This window comes from Hylaeus volcanicus, chromosome 4 (genome assembly GCF_026283585.1).
Source record: "Hylaeus volcanicus isolate JK05 chromosome 4, UHH_iyHylVolc1.0_haploid, whole genome shotgun sequence".
Classification (NCBI taxonomy): Eukaryota; Metazoa; Arthropoda; class Insecta; order Hymenoptera; family Colletidae; genus Hylaeus; species Hylaeus volcanicus.
Genome location: NC_071979.1, coordinates 4,503,002 through 4,521,935, shown reverse-complemented (window position 1 = coordinate 4,521,935; position 18,934 = coordinate 4,503,002). Strand labels below are relative to the sequence as shown.

Below are 18,934 nucleotides of genomic sequence, written 5' to 3'. Positions count from 1 at the left end.
CACCTTAGCCTTACATTAATAATTAGCATGAAATAAATAGCTCGTACTTCCAACATCTTCGCTTTATTTAAACAAAAAAAAAAGTATTTACAATCGTATGTAACAAGTATTAACTTCCCTCAATTCTCAAGTAACAATCGATTTTTTATTATACAATTCAACGTGTAACGTGTACAGCAAACGTGTCCAAATTGAGCTCTTAGAAATCTGAATTACAACGAATTCACCATTTAATGAAGTGTTGGAATATCCCCGCTATTCCACTAGGAGCTATACTATAGTATATATATGTTCGCCGTAAGTTACGTTTCTTGGAGCTTATCTTGGACACCTCCGGCATATGGTTTAGTCGAATTTATTACATTTTATAGCGTACGTAACTGCCTACAAAACTGTTTTATTTTCCTGTGTAACCTAGCGGTCTTCGTTCACCGTGACACATAACCTTAGAAAAACTGAAGTCGAGGCTTGTCGAGCCCACCTTTCAGAAAATCTTAAATATACGCTCCTTTCCCCAAGTAAAATACTTCTAGAAAATTGTTTATTGTCGTTGATATATCAAAGTTAATATTTACGTATCGGCTTTGATTTTAAAGTAGTAATTTTTAACCGATTGTTTACCAATCGAATAAAGGGAAACGCAGGTGGACTCGATGAGCAACCTTCTTAGTTCCTAGCATAACAGCTCGTGATTCAGTCTTCCTAGAGTTATACAGTTAGTTTAAACGTCTAACGAGTTAAAGGTTAGTTTAAACGTCTATAAACTGCAATTATTATTTGGTAACATATCGCTGGTCGTCTAGCAAAACTGCCAATCGTACAGGATCCGTGACAGGTAAAGAGCACGTATGGTTTCGACAAACGTAAGCCGTTGCTCGACCATCCAAAGGTTTCATTTTGCAAAGATGTTCGTTTCTGCGAAATAACATACTACTCGTGTCATCGGGATCGGCAAAAAGAAGAGTCCTCCCAGGTATCAAACGTTCGTACACAACGCGAAGTAAGTCATTGGTATCCTTTGCGTCCCGTTTCCCAGCAATATAAATCTGCAAAGCAGAATTTATATGGAGTCATATTTTGAATATGTCCATATAAGCTTAGAAAAATTAAGAACCACCGACTTACTGGATATTCGCAATATTCACACTAACCTGGGTTGCATCGTCGTAATAACGAACAAGCGCCAATACTAGTTGTGGAAGCGCGATGGGTCTTACCATCAACAAGCGTCTAAACGATCCAAAAAGACGTGCGGCTCTATCTTTGAGTTCGCTGCGATCCAAGTAATCGGCCAGTCTCAGGAGATTTTCGGCGGCAATCGAGTTGCCCGATGGTTCTGCTCCGTCGTGGGCTGCGAATAAGATTATAAGTCTTCTCGAAATACATGGCATATCTTTTTCTTTCATTCAAGTTTTGGTCTAATATCAAAATCACAAGCAAAACTACCGCAGCTTGATGGACGTAATGGCTGGGCTTAATGAAACACTGAGCAGACCGCACTATAAATATTTGGACACGCTCGGCTTTACTACAGAATATGGGTTTCCTTGATTTCATAGCCCAACGTGACCGCAACAACTACACGTGCCGTACGAAACTGTGAGTATTTTAATCGCCGAGCTAAAATTATCGCAAAAGTACTTAAGCATACCCTCCTTGAGCCGAAGAATTATAGCGGGATCCTCCGACGTCGTTGAAAAGTATCCACCGTTCGCTTCGTCCCAAAAGAGTTTGTCTTGAATATTTTGTAATTTCTCGGCTAATTCTAACCATCGTACTCTCAGGCTAGCCTCGTACAAATCTAACAATCCTTTTACAACGAACGCATAATCGTCTAGAAAACCAGCTATGGGAACAGTCCTAAAAAAGTGATATTAACATCTGCGTTATATCGGACAATTTTTATAATAAATATTTAATACTAACGTTTGTGTAATTGCATCTTTATCATCGCGGTAACAACTGCGAAGTAGTACACCTTTAGTCTCGTCAAAGAGGTAGCGTTCGATAAATTTTGCTGCATCAGCCGCGTACTCAATGTATTGCGTATTACCAACCGCTGCTCCTCCACGCGCCAAACCACTTATCATGAGACCTAGAAACAATTTATAATTTGACGCTTTTACGGCTTGGTTCCTCATATTTAACATTAATTGAGGCTTCCGGTAGCCAATGAACTATGGCATGAGTATATTAGGATAACTTAAACTGCAAGGTTGGCGAAACGTCGGAATATCTTAACCTACAATCCTTAATTAATATCAACATCTATAATTGTTTACCGTTCCATGCTGCAATAATTTTATCGTCCAAGTGAGGTCGCGGTCTTGCCGACCTAGCTTTGTACAAAATGGAACATGCTTCTTTCAAATGCGACTTCGTTTCTTCATTAGTCAGATTAAACTTTTTAGCGGTGTCTTCAATTCCATTATACATTATTAATACATTCTTTCCTGTTAACTCTCCGTGAGGATCCTAAAACCAAGAAGAATGTGGTTTAGCCCTGATTACATTTCCCGGTTAATACTAATAAGCCGTCATAGATTAAACAATTAACCTTGTCAACAATTTTGCTATTCTGTAAATATATAACATACTTGATACTTTTTTACGTTCCCTGACTCTTTTATGTTGAAATGGTGACAGAAAATATCGGACAATTTAATGTTCTTTCCACCAGAAATTTCTTTATCTAGAAGCGATTTAACTTCTGTAGCAGTCCACACATAAAATGCACCCTCCTTTTTTGCATTTGCATCAGGTGTAGGGTACGAGTCAGCATCTTCAGCACTATAAAAGCCCCCTTCCTAAAATAAGTAAGACAAAGATTGAACACGGATATCAATGCATCCACAGAGTACACAATGTATTGCATACTTAACTAAACGGAACTACTACATAAAGTAAAAAAGAATTATACCTGATGTCGTAGATCTCTTACTACGTATGTAGCTATGTCATCAATAACTTCAGCAAAAAGAACATCTTTCGTCGCGAGATATGCATCTGCATAAGATTGCATCAACTGACCCTGATCATATAACATCTTTTCAAAATGAGGAACATGCCATTCACTATCGGTTGAGTATCTTGAAAAGCCCTTATTAAAAATAAATATTAAGTTATAATTAAATATTTTTCAAAAAAAATTAAAACAAAGGTTTCCATAGCCGTTTTTAGATGATAACGCGTTTTACTAGTTAAGTAAATGTTATGTTTTAACCAAAAATTAAAATTCTTACCTGACCTACGTGATCATGAATGCCACCATAGGACATTTTTGTCAAAGTATATACACACATGTGCAAACACTGTTTGGCAATCTCTTCTGTGGGTTGACGTATATACATATAAAATAAAAAATTAAGATTCACTGGCTGTGGAAACTTGGGCGACTGCATATATTCTGAACCAAATCCACCAAATTCAGGTTCAAATTCATTTGTAAGCTGTTGAATGCATATTTTGCAACATTCCAACGATGGGACATCATCTGTCTACATAAACAAATTGATAAGCAATAATAGATATATTTCTATTACTAAGAACAAAATATAAAAAAATACAAAACTTTGTCACTCATTATTTTACCTTTGATGTATGTGAAATATCAGAAATATTTTGTAGTGTTTCAAGATTATGGGAACCAGATTCTATCATTTTGGTTTTAAGTTCTTTCCACTACAAAAGGTGAAATATAGAAAAGTTACAGGCATTTTCAATTAAATAAATACACAATAAATATTAAATCTACAAAATACATAACAATCAATATATTGTTTGTTATTTATTGTATACTTTTTATTGGTAAATATTGTACTTTTCTATGTTATTAATAGCAAAAATATTCATACCTTTTGAGCGATATTAAGCAGGATAGTTTTAAACCCAGTTTGTGTACGTGTGTCTTCTGGAGGAAAATATGTCCCACCAATTATGGGTTTTAAATCAGGAGTGAGAAATACACTCATTGGCCATCCACCATGACCAGTCAATGCCTACATTAAATAATATTTCTTAATTTGTAACTACTCAGTAATTACTATGATTTCTTATACAGGCAGTTTTCCAGTCATGTTTCTGAAACATATTTTACAGCTAAAAATGAGATCATTACCTGTATAAAAGTCATATATATTTTATCAATGTCTGGTCTTTCTTCTCTGTCTACTTTTATATTAATGAAATTCTCATTCATTATCTCAGCAATTTCCTTATTTTTAAAGGATTCTTTCTCCATAACATGGCACCAATGGCATGTGGAATACCCAACAGATAAAAAAATCAGTTTATCCTCATTCATTGCTTTTTTTAAGGCTTCATCGCACCATGGATACCAATCAACCGGATTGGTAGCATGTTGTCGTAAATAAGGAGATTTTTCTAAAGCAAGTCGATTATTTGTCTCCTGCTGCTTGTTTTTAGAGTTACTTGTTGAAGCCATATTTGCAGAAAAAGTCAGAAAAGTCAATGACTTTTCTCGTGTCCTATTAAATTTGTTTACTAATTTATGTATTTGATTTTTATACAAAAATTATACAAACATATATATTTTTACAGGTACTTTCACACAAAATAAAGGATTATTATTAGCAGTACTATTCTATTTTTAACAAATATCTACTAGATAAAATTAATATTTTACGAAAATGATGTAATTTGTATTTGAATGTGCTACCTGCCTAGCTGATGTACACCGATTGATAAAGAAGCACCTTGAAGTAAATGAGACTTCGTGCCTCGATTCTGACCGCACCGTTGTTTAGTTAACTCGGATGTGTAACGAATTATTGACAAAAGACAGCATCTTCCCAGTGTCATAACAACTTTGGCATGAAATTGCACCTGATAAAAATTGAAATTTCGATTACTGCTACTCTAAAAATAAACTTTCGATATTGTTTTATTTGTAAAAAACATCGAACTTCCGAAACATGGAAACTTATTAACCCTTTGCAGTTGTATGCCGAGTGGGGATCGACATAAACGTAATGAAAACAGAAAATCTGGACCACAAAAGATTAAAGAGTTTATTCGACAATTAAATTCCAAGAACTACATTATATACGTTTATTTAAAACAATAACTGTTGAGAAATTTACTCCGTTTTTGACCAGTTTACATAAAGGTCATTTTAACAAATGAATGTTAAATAATGTTTCACATCGCGTTCTTATTCCGTGTACCTTTATTCACATTCCTTCTACTTCCAAAAATAATTAATGGAATTATTTCTGTTTTTAAAAAATAATCCCAAATAAACTGTTTCTTGCGAACGTATAAAGCACTTACTAACAACTGCCTTGCATATTTTCATGCGAACCAATGCTAACAGAATGCGAAGTGATAGCAGATACAATGACAAATTATGCAACGATAGATTATCGATAAAAATATTTAAAATTAAAACAATTTTTCCCTGACAAATGAAATCACATTCAAGTAGAATTGAGTTTATTTAAAATTCCTACAAAATTGATACACTTGCATTTATACAATTAAAATTACAATTCAATAATGGACAAACGCAAGCAATTAATCGTGCCACAACCTACTCTATATAGTAAGTATTAGCTGTGCTGACAATGAGTGATGCTGAGGCAAAAATGGCAACAATAACACAATAAGTCCAGCTGCAATATACCTAACCCAACCTACCTTATCAGCCTTCCTGCTTATCGCCAGGGGGGCACCAACAAAATTTGTAGTGCCCCGTGGGAAAAATTCGCCCAACTAAAATGTAAAACATTCATATATATATGCAGTAGCGGGGTTTTTAAATTCCTTTAAATTATTCAAAAGAAAATAAATCAGAGAAAGTGCAGACTCAATTTGAAGGATTTCCGTCATTCCAAACATTATATTTTTTGACGACGAAAATCCCTTGAACTGCGTGTGCACATTCCCTAATTTATAGAAATAGAAACGAATAAGATATTTATATAACAAATTATTCAATTATTCAATTATTCATACTTTTTACATTGTTTTTATTGGTTTTCATCTTTTCTGTGAAAGCACAATACTTCGTATAAATTTGTACATCAACCAGTTTTACAAAATATTGTTATTTCGTAATATAACAAGCACAGTAGACGTCAGTGTATGACAGTTGATGACAGTGTATAACACGTGTTGGACATAAACAGATCTACGCAACATAACCTATAACGACAATATTAAATGTCAATGTAGTTTAAAATTAACTTTATAATATGTATGTATGTTTTTAAAATCAGACAACAATATCATACCGCAATTGTATTTGTTTGTAAACAGTAACTGTTTGTTGTAAAGTGAATATAATTTGAACTATGAGTTAGTACAAAATTTTAATTAGTACTATTTTTAATGAATTTAGTATAATTGTATTTAAATGTATATAATACAATTGTTCTAGGTACAGATACAAAATTATGTCAAGGGAAAGATGTTTTTGAAAGGATGAATTATTTGTATCAGGTAATTGGTAACTGTAATACTTGATCATTCTTTGTATATTACTTTGATCAATAGGAGAAAACAATTAAAGCAAATTTCTATTCAGGCAGGTCATCTAATGGCACTAAAAAATAGAGTGGCAGCATCATACTATGGTAATACAATGATAGGATGTGCAAAGAAATCTGTTTTACGAATGTAAGTTTTTTCGATGAAACAACAACTATTTTATTAAAACAGTTAAGTATATACAATTTTTGTTAGAGAATCTGATATTAAAAGAACAATTTGTAAATGCTGCCAATGTCCGCTTATACCTGGTGAAACAGCTAGAGTACGATTAATGTCAAAACCAATAAAAGGAGTAAAATGGACATGCATGACATGCCTAAGTGTTAAAAAATATCCTACAAAAAAAGGCTATAAATTATGGACTGAGCAGCATGACTCTGTGCTACAAACTTTTAATTATGGTCCAAAAACAAAAGATTCTAAACAGAAGACAACCATGTAGCGAAAGGTGAATGCATAAGTACTGGAGAAGAATCAATATACACAGACTTGAATATTTATTTTCATCTGATGTAAGATGTGATGAATGTCGACATACGAATATTTTTTTTTTATCAGTGACTTACATAAAATATGTTACAATAAATTTATAATCAATAAACAGATATTTTACGAACTGGAATATTCATAACCATCTAATAATATCGTGATACTGATATTAGTTTTACATTAAATGCTCATAGACATAACATGATCATCGTTAAGTTATTGTTTTTCGAGTACATGATATATTATATGGTGTGAGCCATTCGCAATAAATTTTTCAGACTCCGATGCACATGCGTTTCGCGGAGGACGGTTTAAGTAATGAGAAGTGATGTGGCCTTTGCAAATAACACAGAATGATTATGTTTTCACATAACATCGAAATTTGATGCGAATGGCTCCATTTAACTAGCTATGATATGACTATATCCGCCCATCGCCAATGAGTTGTACGAAATCTCAAATGCAAGTTAATCGTCGCATATACACTTGGGCATAATCAAATCACAGATTACTCGGATAAAAATCAGTCGTTTAACTCTAACTTAAATAAATATAACATATACAGGGTTTTCAAAAAGTAACGAGCCCGCCCCTTACCTCATAATCTATGCATTATTGGAAAAAATTACTCTGCCATAATTTCAAGGTTCAAAAAGTTTTGTTTCTCTGTAACTTCAAATTTAACTTTGACCTTGACCATAGAGGTCATTCGAAGGTCAACTTTCATTTTTCAAATGGGAACCGTTATCGGAAAATTTTACGTTCAAATATAGTCTCGTTTTTGAGGTCATCGTGATCCCTAGGAGTCATTCTGAGGTCAAAAGAGTCGAAACTATGGAATCTTCCGCATAGGTGTGGTCGTGAAAAATAACCAAGGTAAAGGTTGTAGAGGTTAAAGGGGATATGAGGTGATTCGAGCGAGCCGTGTTTCACGATTTCCACCTCTTACCAAAACATTCCATGATTTCGGTTACTCCTAAAATATCAAGTTATCCGAACGTCAAGTATCTACCTTTTTCCAAATCCAGTGTCATGCGGTGTCTCCATACGGAAAAATCGAGGTGACCTTGGAATGATCCAAAAATTGACCTCTAGGAAAAGCTCGAATCACTTCATGGCCTCTTTTGACCTCTATAACTTCTGCCTGGGTCATCTTTTATGACCACCTACTTGTTCCGAAGTAGGTTTACGTTGAACGTAAAATTTTCCGCTCTTTCCGAATCTGAGTTTGAATATAAGGGTTCCCCATTTGAAAGATGAACGTTGACCTTCGAATGACCCCAAAAATCAAACTCAAGGTCAAATCTGAAGTTACGGAAAAACAGAACTTTTTGAACCTTAAAATTGTGGCCGTGTCAATTTTGTCAATAATGCATGGATTCTGAGATAAGGGTCGAGTCCGTTACTTTTTAAAAGCCCTGTGTAGTAAAAAATAGTTGTATATGAAAGTATGACATACATATATCAATATTTCAATGGAATTTTGTTCTTATTAGAAATATCTTTAAAAGTATGGGCTTGTTCTTCATTTAAACACATTTGTTGCATTAATGCCAAAAAGTGACATCCATCTGTTCATGAAGAAAGTAATGACACTATAAGTACGTTCTTTTTCTTCGCATGTAAAACGTACACAATTTATATAAATACTAACCTAGTGAGGAAGTAATAAAAAAACTGCGCTGGACGGAGTCTACACATTCACTTATATACATATATCTGTCGTGCCAAGCTTCGGTCGTTAAGCTATTTCACAGTGTCTATTATCTAGCATTTTTGATTTTCCTAATAGTGAATCTAACGTTCAGTTAGATGAGACCACAGATTGGCAACGCACACATATATACATGCACACACCAGCTACAGGGAAATATTTATTCCAGTAATATTGACTGTCATTCATCATTGTTCTTCATTTTATACTCTTCGGTTTTGCAGAAGAGTTCGAACTGAAATAGCAATTGGTGTACAGTTAAGGTAGAATTCTCTGCGTAATTCGGGATAGTTTTCGCTCTTCTTATACACGCGTCTACTCGCAAGACAAACCTAACGATATTATCCGATTATTGTCGAAAAGGTGTGTGCATGCGAGTGTTTCTTTCTTTTTTTTAGAGACGCGTGCAAGAGTTAGAGCTATGAATAAAGAGGTACAACGTATGGTGATGAAGTTATACATTGATTGAGAGGGGGGATTCGCGTGAAACTTAATTTATACTAGTCCAGAAACAAACTGGGGTTGACCATCGTGATCAAGTGTAAGTTGTGGCATCACATTTGAGGATGGCTGGAAGGTTGATCCTTGGAAACCCATGGCAGATTCATAAAGCTAGAAAAACAAAAAAAAAAAAAGTATCAATACAAGGACTTGTTCGCTGAAGTATAATTTAATGGTTTGTCTCGATAAACTTTTTCGAATACATTGTGATTTCCTGGAAGCGTTGTATAATCTGGCGTAGTTGGACGGTGCCTGTTTGTAGGCAGTGGACGTTGTATGGTAGCGTAAGTATTATCTTGAGATGTGTCGCCCATACCAACACTTACGCCACTTCCTCGTCTTTCTGTACCCAGACCACCTTCGGGTTCGCTAAATACTTGCATTGTTAGTTCTTGTTCTTCATATAGTTTGAGCTTCCTAGAATCATCGGAATAACCATGTATTCTATGAAATTGTATCGTACGCACAATGAAATGTGTTAACTCACTGTTCAATCCATAATGGATTTTCTGTGGTATTTAACTCGTCGATTATTTGTTTCTTAATTAGGCCGTCTTTCTTTCGTATATCGTTTGGCACAGTAATCACCCTAAAAGGCATATAGTATAAAGTATTTCACATTGTATACGTTAAAAGAACAAAATGTGTGAACTTTTAATATTTACCAATGACGCAAACAGCAACAAACTACTGTTACTGTAACTGCGCCTACTAATAAAACTACCAATAAGGCTATCAAAGCTGCGAGTGCTGGATCGAAAGATTCCTCCTGTACTCCAGCATAAGCAGGCTGAAAATATTCCAACGTTATCGATAGATCTTGCGTTATAATAGTCCTGGAAATAGAAACTACTTACCACAACATTTTCAATTGCAAACCCAGCATAGTAGTCCTTCAAAAAATCATATTTCGCATCGATAACCTTAAGTACTTGTGGTACAGGAGCGATGGTCTGGGATTTTGGCTCCACAACGTGTAAATACATATCACACCTATAGAATGCATTTAAATATTATGCTAAACCGTACTATTGCGAGAATACATCACAAATATTCTCTTACCATTCTCTACGAATGTGACCTGATGCATCCACGTGATATCGGATATCATCAACAACAACTCTGTTTTGCGTTGCATTTGATAATTCCGTTACAATCTCGTCACGTTCGCGATTCACTTCCTCAGGAGGCCGTGATAGGATAACTCTTATTAATTGCGAGGGCTCAAATACCCAAACCTTAATGAAATTTGAACAAAATACGTTAGAAATTAAACGGATCATTCCACGCAAATTCGGACGCTTTTTGGAGTAACATGGTATTCGAGCGTACCTAGAAGGATTGTGCTACCTTTTTTTCAAAAATTATTGAACTAACCAACATATGACAACGAGTTTTCGTATGTTTACATTAAAGACATTAAAGTATCAAATAAAAATAATTTCGGTTTAAATACAAATCTTGTTAACCATTTGTTTTATAATTGTTTTAAACAAATGCCTTGTTTTTATAATACGCGAGATTTTAACATTTTGAAAAGAAGAGAATGTAGTCCAATTTATTCTCTTTATGGAGTTTTTTTTTTTTAAAGAAGGACATTAAAATTGGCTGAATGCAAATTAATTTAAGTCCACATTAATCACTGATTCGGTCGTGGGATACGATTATCGGTCGCTTGAATTGATTTTCGTTCATCCAGTTTAAATCTCTTCATCGTTTTGAAAGTCCCTCCACAAAGAGAGTAAACGGAACTATATTCCCATGTTTTTCTAAATTTTTTAAATAGCGTACAACCATTGAAAAATCGTATTTGTTTAGAATAATTGCAAAAAAAACAGTTAAACATATTTTTTTTTTTAAATTTAAATAATTTTCAAATAATTGTACATGAAAATATCTGTTAAAAAATGACTTACGTGAACCCTAGTCATGGCATATCGCTCTGGAATAGCAGTTTCTTTTGCTATAACTTCAACGATGAACCTATCCTGATTATATTCGGCCATATATCCGCTTGTGACAAGTTTGCCATCCTGACTTACGTTGAACGGACTCGGAACTATAGAGCCGCTAGGTTTGTCCGATCCATACTTGTAGAGATTTGCACTGGAAACGTAGTAATGAAGCGTACCATTATCCCCGACGTCTAAATCCGACGCCGTCACTTTTGTCACGAAATCATTTACGTTTGCCATTGAATTGACACCCGCGTAATAGTCGTTACGTTCGAACATGGGCGGGTTATCATTTTCATCCAAAATAGTTATGGTTACATTTACGTGTCCGTGATCTGTACTTTGAGATAACGGACGACCCGCGTCTACGGGATTTATGTAAATGTCAGGATCATTCGAAGCCAGAATTGACAAGACGTATTTGTCGCGTGTTTCGCGGTCGAACGATTTATTCGCATAAATACTGCCATCGGATTTGTCCATGTAGAAAGCATAGTCCTCGTTTCCTGAAAAATATTTTCGTAGAAAAATAAACTCTGTAACATTTTTAAATAATTTTTTGTTGACGTAATACTACTTACCAGCTTCTATGTAGTAGTAAATTTTTGCGTGCCTTCCTTCATCTTTGTCCTCCGCAATTACTTTTCCCACAAAGTAATCCTTCGGACGATTTTCTGATAAGTGAAAATGGTATTCATCGTAAAATTGCGGTGCATTGTCGTTCGTATCAACCAGCTGTACTGTAAGGAGCCGCAAAGTTTCGTATGCTGTAGGGGTACCATGATCGGTAGCTACCAGCACAAGCTGAAAGAAATTAACGAACAAAAAATGTTTTATTGAATTTTTTAAGTAATTATCTACTTCTGATATAATTACCAGATTTTTGTGAGAAATTTTTGGGTGCTATTTTACAACACACATATATATATTTTTCGAATATGTAACATTGGTAGATATTTAAAGAATAAACAAAATATATACAAATTAATTTTTCTAAATGGAAGCTTTTTTATTGTTATGCGTAACAAAATATCATTTGCTTAGACAAATTCATCATCGTATTATATGTGGTAATTTATTGGAATTAAAAATTTTTCAATATTAATTTCAGAAAGGGTTAACAACGAGACATTTGTAAATAAGTATACAGATGCGATTTACCTCAAATTTACTCTTTGCTTCACGATCGAGAATAATTTTTGATCTTAATTCGCCCGTTTCTTGATCTATCGAAAATTCTTCCGTCTCTTGAGTGTTTCGATTTCCAACTTTTAAATGATAACTCACACGTCCATTTTCACCGGGATCTCTATCGATTGCTTTCACCGTTAATATCAGATAATTTGGCACACCTGCGTTCTGAAAAAATTTCATTCGACGTTTCGTTTATCTATTTTCACGAATGAATAATGTTTCATCGATTGAAGGGGGGAGACCTCGTTAGGAGTCCAAGCATTAAATGTTTCTCGAGATATTTTTCTATTTACAGAGAAGAATTTATGTGACCTAAGGTGATCCCTCCCCCTCCCCTTAATTAGTTTGTTACATACTTCGGGTACTTCAACGGTAGCGTTTGTTAATTCAGGTATGACAAACTGAGGTTTGTGTTGATTTACTGGTGTCACCCGTATGTCGACGTAGCATCTATCTGAGTGTGGCCCTTCACCAGCACCATCCCTTGCCTCCACTTTAATCCTGTAAGAGCCAGCTCTGCCGAGAAGCGCCGCGCCAGGATACAAGATTCCAGTTTCGCGATTCAATGAGAAAGACTCATTCTCGTTTCCACGAATTATAGTGTACCAAACTTCTCCATTAGTTCCTTCGTCGTGATCCTCAGCCCTTACCTTGAACGAATACATTATACACCGGTTTCTTTTGACAGTTAATTACGTCTATGCATACCTGTAAAATCGGCGCAGGTGGATTTACAGGTAAATTTTCTGCAACGGAAGCTCTGTATCTGTGCTGGGAAAATATTGGTCGATTGTCGTTAACGTCGATAAGTTTGACGAGTACTGGAACGGTGGTGCTTCGTCGAGAATTTATATGAGCCCCGTCACTGGCCATTACTGTTATAGTAATTTCTGTCGTCATTTCTCTGTCAAGAACGGTAGCTCCGCCAACGGTGATTTCCCCGGTTTCGTGACCTGTAATTTATATACACAAATATCGAGTCCCATGGGAAACGATTGACGAAGATTTGGTCGACCAGAATTTACTGACGCTAGTTTTGATCTACATCAATATTGCTCGTGATATATTCTCTGCGTTTAATTATGAAGATCGTTTAATTTAAAGATTTACCTATTATGATGCGTGTAATTGCCTCAACAGAGAATGTATATCGCGGTTAATATCGATGTCGATCACAATTGGTGTTAGTCAAAACTCGCGAGGGTTAACATTAGTGTCGGCCAAAATTGATAAATTAGGCTATATAAATTTATAAGTTAAGTACATTTCTATAGTTTCTAAAATGTCTAATAACTTACCAATATTGAAATCCGCAGCGTGGTCACCGATGAGACTGTAACTGACTTCCCCGAATAGGCCCTCATCCCCATCGACTGCTTTTACTACGGTGACGTGAGTTCCCGGCGGAGAATTTTCTTTCACAGATGCGTAGTACATTTCCTTCTCGAATTTAGGGTCTTGATCGTTCACATTTATTACAGTGACTGTTACTTTCGCAGTTGCGGATAATTGAGGCACCCCAGAATCGTAAGCGACTACCGTGAACTCTAATTGTTTTGTTTCTTCGTAATCGATGACTTGACTAGTTCGTACAATTCCTGCAAGATATACCGAACTTTGAGAAATTTCTTCCATTTCGTTTTCTCGAACAGAAACTAGACATCGCTGATAGTAACCTGTGACATTGTCTATGCTGAAATAGGGACTCGGAGGTTCAATCGCATATCCTGCTATGTTGCTGTCTGTGTCCACTGCTGTAAATGCCCCTACAACGGCGCCTGTGGGTTGTTCTTCCTGCATTTCAATTAAATATCGTGGATTTTCTCGAGTCCACGGTTTCAAAAATTCCGGCGCCATGTGATTTACATCGATAATTGTGACCACTAGAGTGCCTGTAAATTTATAAACCTTGTTTTGACTAACGATTGTCTAGAATCTAGACTCTAGATAACAGCAGCCAGCTGCGACACAGTAACGAGGGAAGACGTGATAAATTAATATTTTTCCTGTATATCTTTTAGTAATATACGTTATTTATATTTTTTACCTCTTCCTTGTTGTAAGGTGGGAGCCGTTGTGTCGCTAACAACGACAGTGATGCTCACAGTCGCTGCACTGTCACGATCCAACGGTCTAACTACTGAAACTTGACCGGTTGCGCGGTCGACAGCGAAGAAGTCCTACAAATGTAATTAATCATTGATGATACAAGTATTTGTAAAGAAAAAAAAAAAATACAAAAATGGGAGAGCGAAGCATGTGAATATACTTTGAAGGATTTGCTGTCGTTAACCCTTTGACCATTTCTATCGATCGCTGTAATAGGTTCCGAAATGGCAAAATTTAATGCTTCCAAGTTGGCACTGTCTGGATCTTTAGCCTTTAACGATGTGAAGACGGTACCAATAGGCGTATCTTCCGTGACTTCGGCTCGCTGTGTTTCCGGTGTAAAGAACGGAGCCTTGTCGTTACTGTTTTCAACGCTTATCATTAAGGTTGTTGTTCCAGTTAAACTAGGAGTACCTAGAGAGAATGATATTCTAATTAAATCAAATTATAAGATTATTAACTCTGAACATCAATGAATAACTTCTATTCGTTTGGAAGACTATCACGTTTTGGAATCATAATTATTAATTCTCGTAACTACTATTAACGTATCCTCGATCGTACCTTTGTCGAACGCGATCACTTCCACGTGATACGTATTTTTATTATCGTAGTCTAACTTTCTAAATACTGTTATTATCCCTGTCGTTTCGTTAATAGTGAAATCATCGAAAGCTCCTTTTTGTATTCTATAAACGAGTTCTGCATTAATTCCTGTGTCGGCATCGGTTGCTGTGACTTCTTCCACGACCGTTCCTAAACGAAAAGACATGGAAATCCTCGAGCGTAACGGTAAATATAACAAATGTTTCTTACGGACGATAATTACAATGAATTGACCGAATTACATACCAATTGGAGATATCTCTGGTATGCTAGCAGTGTACAAGTCATGGGGAAAGATCGGCGCGTTATTATTGACGTCGCGAATTGTGATGTTCACGACAGCAGAATCAACAAATATCCCGTCGTTTGCTTGTACGACCAACGCGATCCAATCGCGGGTCGAATTTGTTAAGTCGACCGGGCTTTTATTTGTTACAGTGATTTCACCAGAATCTTGGTCTATTGCGAAGAATCCTATTTCGTTCCCGTCTACTATCGTATACGTAATTTTAGACGTTTTATCTTTGTCTCTGGCTTGCACTTTCAGCTCAGGTTCAAATTTTTCAGCCCCTTCGTCTATAACTGCGCGATATTTATCTTGTAAAAATCGTGGTGGACTGTCATTAGCATCCGATAAGCTGATACGCAACGAAACGCTTGTTGTTTGTCCTTGCCCGTCATCATCGGTTGCCTAATAAAAAAGAAACGAGCGGTCGAAGCAAAATGTGATTTCATAAAATCTTATTTTCATGATTTTCGTTCATCTGATTCGAATCTCGCCATTGTTTTGGAAGTCCCTCCATAAAGAGAGGAAACGGGACTATATTCTAACGCTTTTCTCAATTTTGTAAATAGCGGACTGAAAAATCGTATTTGTTTAGAAGAATTAGGTAACTACACTGTGCAACAAAATTATTTATCAAAGTTTTGCCAATCTTCAAAGGCGCTTGGGCAATTTTCATTGTACCGAGACAATTTTATTTTCACTTTGTAGGTAATTATCTGTACTTAAACAAAAAAACGAATGTTAAATGATTGCGAGTGAAAACCACGCACCTTATATGTGAGGAAATATTCAGTTTGTTCTTCATAATCTAAGCACGGTGACAATCCAGGCGTTGAGCAAGCAGCTACCGTAATAGTTCCCGTTTTCTTGTCTACGGAAAAGTGCTGAGTACCTTGTCCGAGCAGTTGATAAGCTATTCCAGCTGTACCGAATCTGGAGCATAATTCGTTTACAAAAATGTTATCACAGAATGAAATTATTACACATCAATGGGTCATTCTAAGCTAAATTGAATCTTCTTAAAGTAACATCTACAGTTTTTCTGTAATTTGGACATGTTTTATTTTTTAGAGACGTTTAATCGTATTTGTTGATATTAATAAGAATTTTATTTTCTTCTTGAATAAATTAATCAGAAAAAATCGAATTTTTTTTTTTGCTTATAATACTCTATGTATACGAAGATGATATGCCGTTAATTAGAAATCGATATCGATTTGTATCTAGTGTTGATCAATTGTTTTAGTGAAATACGTAGGATTTTTTCATTATATTAAAATTTATATTTTTTATGCAACTTCAAGGACCGCAATTTTAATCTAAGTGTTTTACTTCGAAACGAGGGGATTTTATTAAAAATGTATATTTTTAAAAACGATTACGTATTCACTAGCTTTCGGACTAAGGAAACTAATTAATTTTGTTTCACTGTTCTCCTTTGAACCAGGTTCGAGTTATCGTGCCTTCTGCAAAACCATTTATTATCGAAACGCTCCGCTAAATCGTCTGCCAAGTCGCCATTGTTGTAAAAATGAAAAAAATAACAAATCATTACCCAGTCGAATACTTATATAGTACATTAATGTACTTTTATATAAATAAAATCTTGTTATCGCTTCAATAAAAATTGTGGGCAAAGTGGCGTAACCCCTTAATAATTATCAGTTCAACAGTTATCGTTTCTTGAAAAAAGTTACTATTATTATTCGATTAGTTGTAAAAGCATACGTTTAAATATCGTTAAAATTTCCAACATATCCAAATTTCAGGGAAATCCAAGATGTTACCCTAAAAAAGTGTTCGATTCGACAGGAAACGTAGTGAAATATTAAATAACGACTTTTCGCACCGTCCACTGTCGCGATCTTTAGCAGTGATTGTTATAATTGGCGTGCCTGGTGGCGCGGTTTCCAGCACCACAGCCGTATAAGCGGGTCTAGTGAAAGAAGGTGAATTATCATTTGCATCCGTAATGGAGACAGTTACGGTTGCAGTGGAACTAAGCTTGGGATTCGTGTGAACTTCTTCCGCAACTACCTGAAAACCAACGGAATATAATTTCACTTTTGAGTTACAGTTGGTAAACGCGAATACGCAGTTTGCGAACGTAAGTTTACCAGGATGATGAATTTACGTTGGTTAGGATTCTCATAATCGAGCGAGCCATTTGCAACACGAATGTTCACGGAAGTGCTTCCAGTCGCCATAGTCGGTTCGATGGTAAATGCGCCATCCGTAATGTCTTCCAGACGCAAGGAAAATACGGAGTTCAGTCCCTGTAACGACGCATTATTATAAACTTCGCAAAGTGTATCTACAAACTTTCACGTTGCGTTACATCTACAGGGTGTTTCGTTTAAGTGAGAAAGCCTACTTAGTACTGTCTGAAAAAAGGAGCATGTTTACGAATTCTTTAGAGACGAACGCGAAAATGTTCTAATAATTTTTAGGGTATTCGAGAGAACGTTTCTTAGTACATAATGTCGCAATTTCTGTATTTCCGAATATGTTAAATCGACGAACTTGTAGTATTGCCAGCTTTTTACACGAGTATTTCGCGGTAACTACTCTACCTAAGAGCTGAGTTATCCGGAATTAAAATAATCAAGTACTTTTGTATAAAAAGCTTTCGAGTGAAACGAAAATATCGGGTTGTCCAGAAAGTCCATGCCGATTTTTGATAGGTGGTGCAGGTCTGAATATGTCGAAATGGCTGAAAACAAATAACATGGGTGCATCCCTTGAAAGGTGGAAAGGATGTGGAACAAAATGGTACCTATGTAATTCAATAAATATAATATTAGATTTCAAATGTGCCTTTGAAGTTTTCTTAAAATTTGGCACAAACTTTCTGGACAACCTAATATGTAATATAACTTGATTCTTTATCGCAGTTACTGTTCGTGTGGTTGAGAGCAGTACTTGGACCGGTAAGGATTAAAAGTTGACAGAGTGGAAGTAATTAAGAAACATTGTTGTAAACTTACAACGTCAGGATCTTTGACAGTCATGTCTAAATGCGGCAGAGGTGTGCCATTCGGTACGTTTTCTGGAATTTCGATATTGTATTCGCGCCGATTGAAAGTAGGGGGCTCGTCGTTGACGTCTTTTATCGTCACCGTTGCTTCCGCCATGGAAACCGTCAAATCATCGCTACCTGGCATCCCATCGATCAATTCTCGCGCTTTTACCGTCAATGTAAGCACACCGGTAGAATCCTTTAACGCTTCTCTATTCAGTGGTTTTGCCGTTCTCAGCTCGCCGGTTTCGTCGTCCAGTAGAAAATAGTCGAACGGGTCTAGGCAAAAATTTTACAAAACTCAATAAGTAACGAATTATTCAGTTCGGATGGCCTATCGTTTCGCGTTCCATTATGTTTCTCGCTATCCATCACTTTCTCCTAATGAGATTGCCTAATCATCGATGCTTTTATCACTGATCCAAGTCGCGGATTCGAAATCTAAACTCAAAAATTCAAAATTGAATATGGTGGATCCAATATGGCGGTGCATAACGCGAAAAGTGAATGGATTTGGGTGACACTTAGTATACAGGGGTTTTCGAGGG

At 35.8% G+C, this 18,934-nt stretch overlaps 3 protein-coding genes across 11 annotated transcripts in view; 1 reads left to right on the top strand and 2 right to left on the bottom strand.

Moving 5' to 3' along the window:
* Positions 1–44: 44 nt before the first annotated feature.
* On the bottom strand, positions 45–5,676 carry LOC128875782 (spermatogenesis-associated protein 20). 7 transcript variants are annotated; one of them, XM_054121666.1, is made up of 13 exons: positions 5,659–5,676; positions 4,679–4,845; positions 4,118–4,487; positions 3,855–3,998; positions 3,592–3,681; positions 3,243–3,497; positions 2,921–3,100; positions 2,598–2,807; positions 2,283–2,475; positions 1,927–2,095; positions 1,652–1,860; positions 1,152–1,351; positions 45–1,046 (listed from the first exon to the last, which is right to left on the bottom strand). In XM_054121666.1, exons 2-13 carry the CDS (start codon positions 4,819–4,821, stop codon positions 774–776), a joined length of 2,436 nt encoding a protein of 811 aa, XP_053977641.1. In that variant the 5' UTR covers positions 4,822–4,845; positions 5,659–5,676; the 3' UTR covers positions 45–773. The 7 variants fall into 7 exon arrangements, with proteins under 7 accessions (XP_053977641.1, XP_053977636.1, XP_053977635.1 ...); XM_054121661.1 differs by lacking the exon at positions 5,659–5,676 and adding an exon at positions 5,556–5,649; XM_054121660.1 differs by lacking the exon at positions 5,659–5,676 and adding an exon at positions 5,187–5,539.
* Positions 1,358–7,129, top strand: LOC128875784 (uncharacterized). 2 transcript variants are annotated; one of them, XM_054121670.1, is made up of 4 exons: positions 1,358–1,599; positions 6,401–6,462; positions 6,548–6,639; positions 6,706–7,129. In XM_054121670.1, the coding sequence occupies exons 2-4, from the start codon at positions 6,445–6,447 to the stop codon at positions 6,953–6,955; spliced, it is 360 nt and encodes a 119-aa protein (XP_053977645.1). In that variant the 5' UTR covers positions 1,358–1,599; positions 6,401–6,444; the 3' UTR covers positions 6,956–7,129. The 2 variants fall into 2 exon arrangements, with proteins under 2 accessions (XP_053977645.1, XP_053977644.1); XM_054121669.1 differs by lacking the exon at positions 1,358–1,599 and adding an exon at positions 5,841–6,318.
* Positions 7,130–7,267: 138 nt separating this feature from the next.
* Positions 7,268–18,934, bottom strand: part of LOC128875780 (cadherin-87A) — a 275,980-nt gene continuing 264,313 nt past the window's right edge. For both annotated transcript variants that reach the window (XM_054121658.1, XM_054121659.1), the window contains exons 8-28: positions 18,355–18,665; positions 17,485–17,643; positions 17,217–17,404; positions 16,138–16,300; positions 15,328–15,772; positions 15,040–15,231; positions 14,636–14,889; positions 14,414–14,546; positions 14,043–14,258; positions 13,665–13,964; positions 13,075–13,319; positions 12,723–13,016; positions 12,334–12,531; positions 11,754–11,976; positions 11,134–11,678; positions 10,280–10,455; positions 10,075–10,210; positions 9,883–10,007; positions 9,705–9,806; positions 9,421–9,634; positions 7,268–9,328 (exon numbers count right to left, since the gene is read on the bottom strand). In XM_054121658.1, coding sequence (XP_053977633.1) covers positions 9,212–9,328; positions 9,421–9,634; positions 9,705–9,806; positions 9,883–10,007; positions 10,075–10,210; positions 10,280–10,455; positions 11,134–11,678; positions 11,754–11,976; positions 12,334–12,531; positions 12,723–13,016; positions 13,075–13,319; positions 13,665–13,964; positions 14,043–14,258; positions 14,414–14,546; positions 14,636–14,889; positions 15,040–15,231; positions 15,328–15,772; positions 16,138–16,300; positions 17,217–17,404; positions 17,485–17,643; positions 18,355–18,665 — 4,736 coding nt within the window. In that variant the 3' untranslated portion in view covers positions 7,268–9,211. The remainder of the gene's footprint in view (positions 9,329–9,420; positions 9,635–9,704; positions 9,807–9,882; positions 10,008–10,074; positions 10,211–10,279; positions 10,456–11,133; positions 11,679–11,753; positions 11,977–12,333; positions 12,532–12,722; positions 13,017–13,074; positions 13,320–13,664; positions 13,965–14,042; positions 14,259–14,413; positions 14,547–14,635; positions 14,890–15,039; positions 15,232–15,327; positions 15,773–16,137; positions 16,301–17,216; positions 17,405–17,484; positions 17,644–18,354; positions 18,666–18,934) is intronic.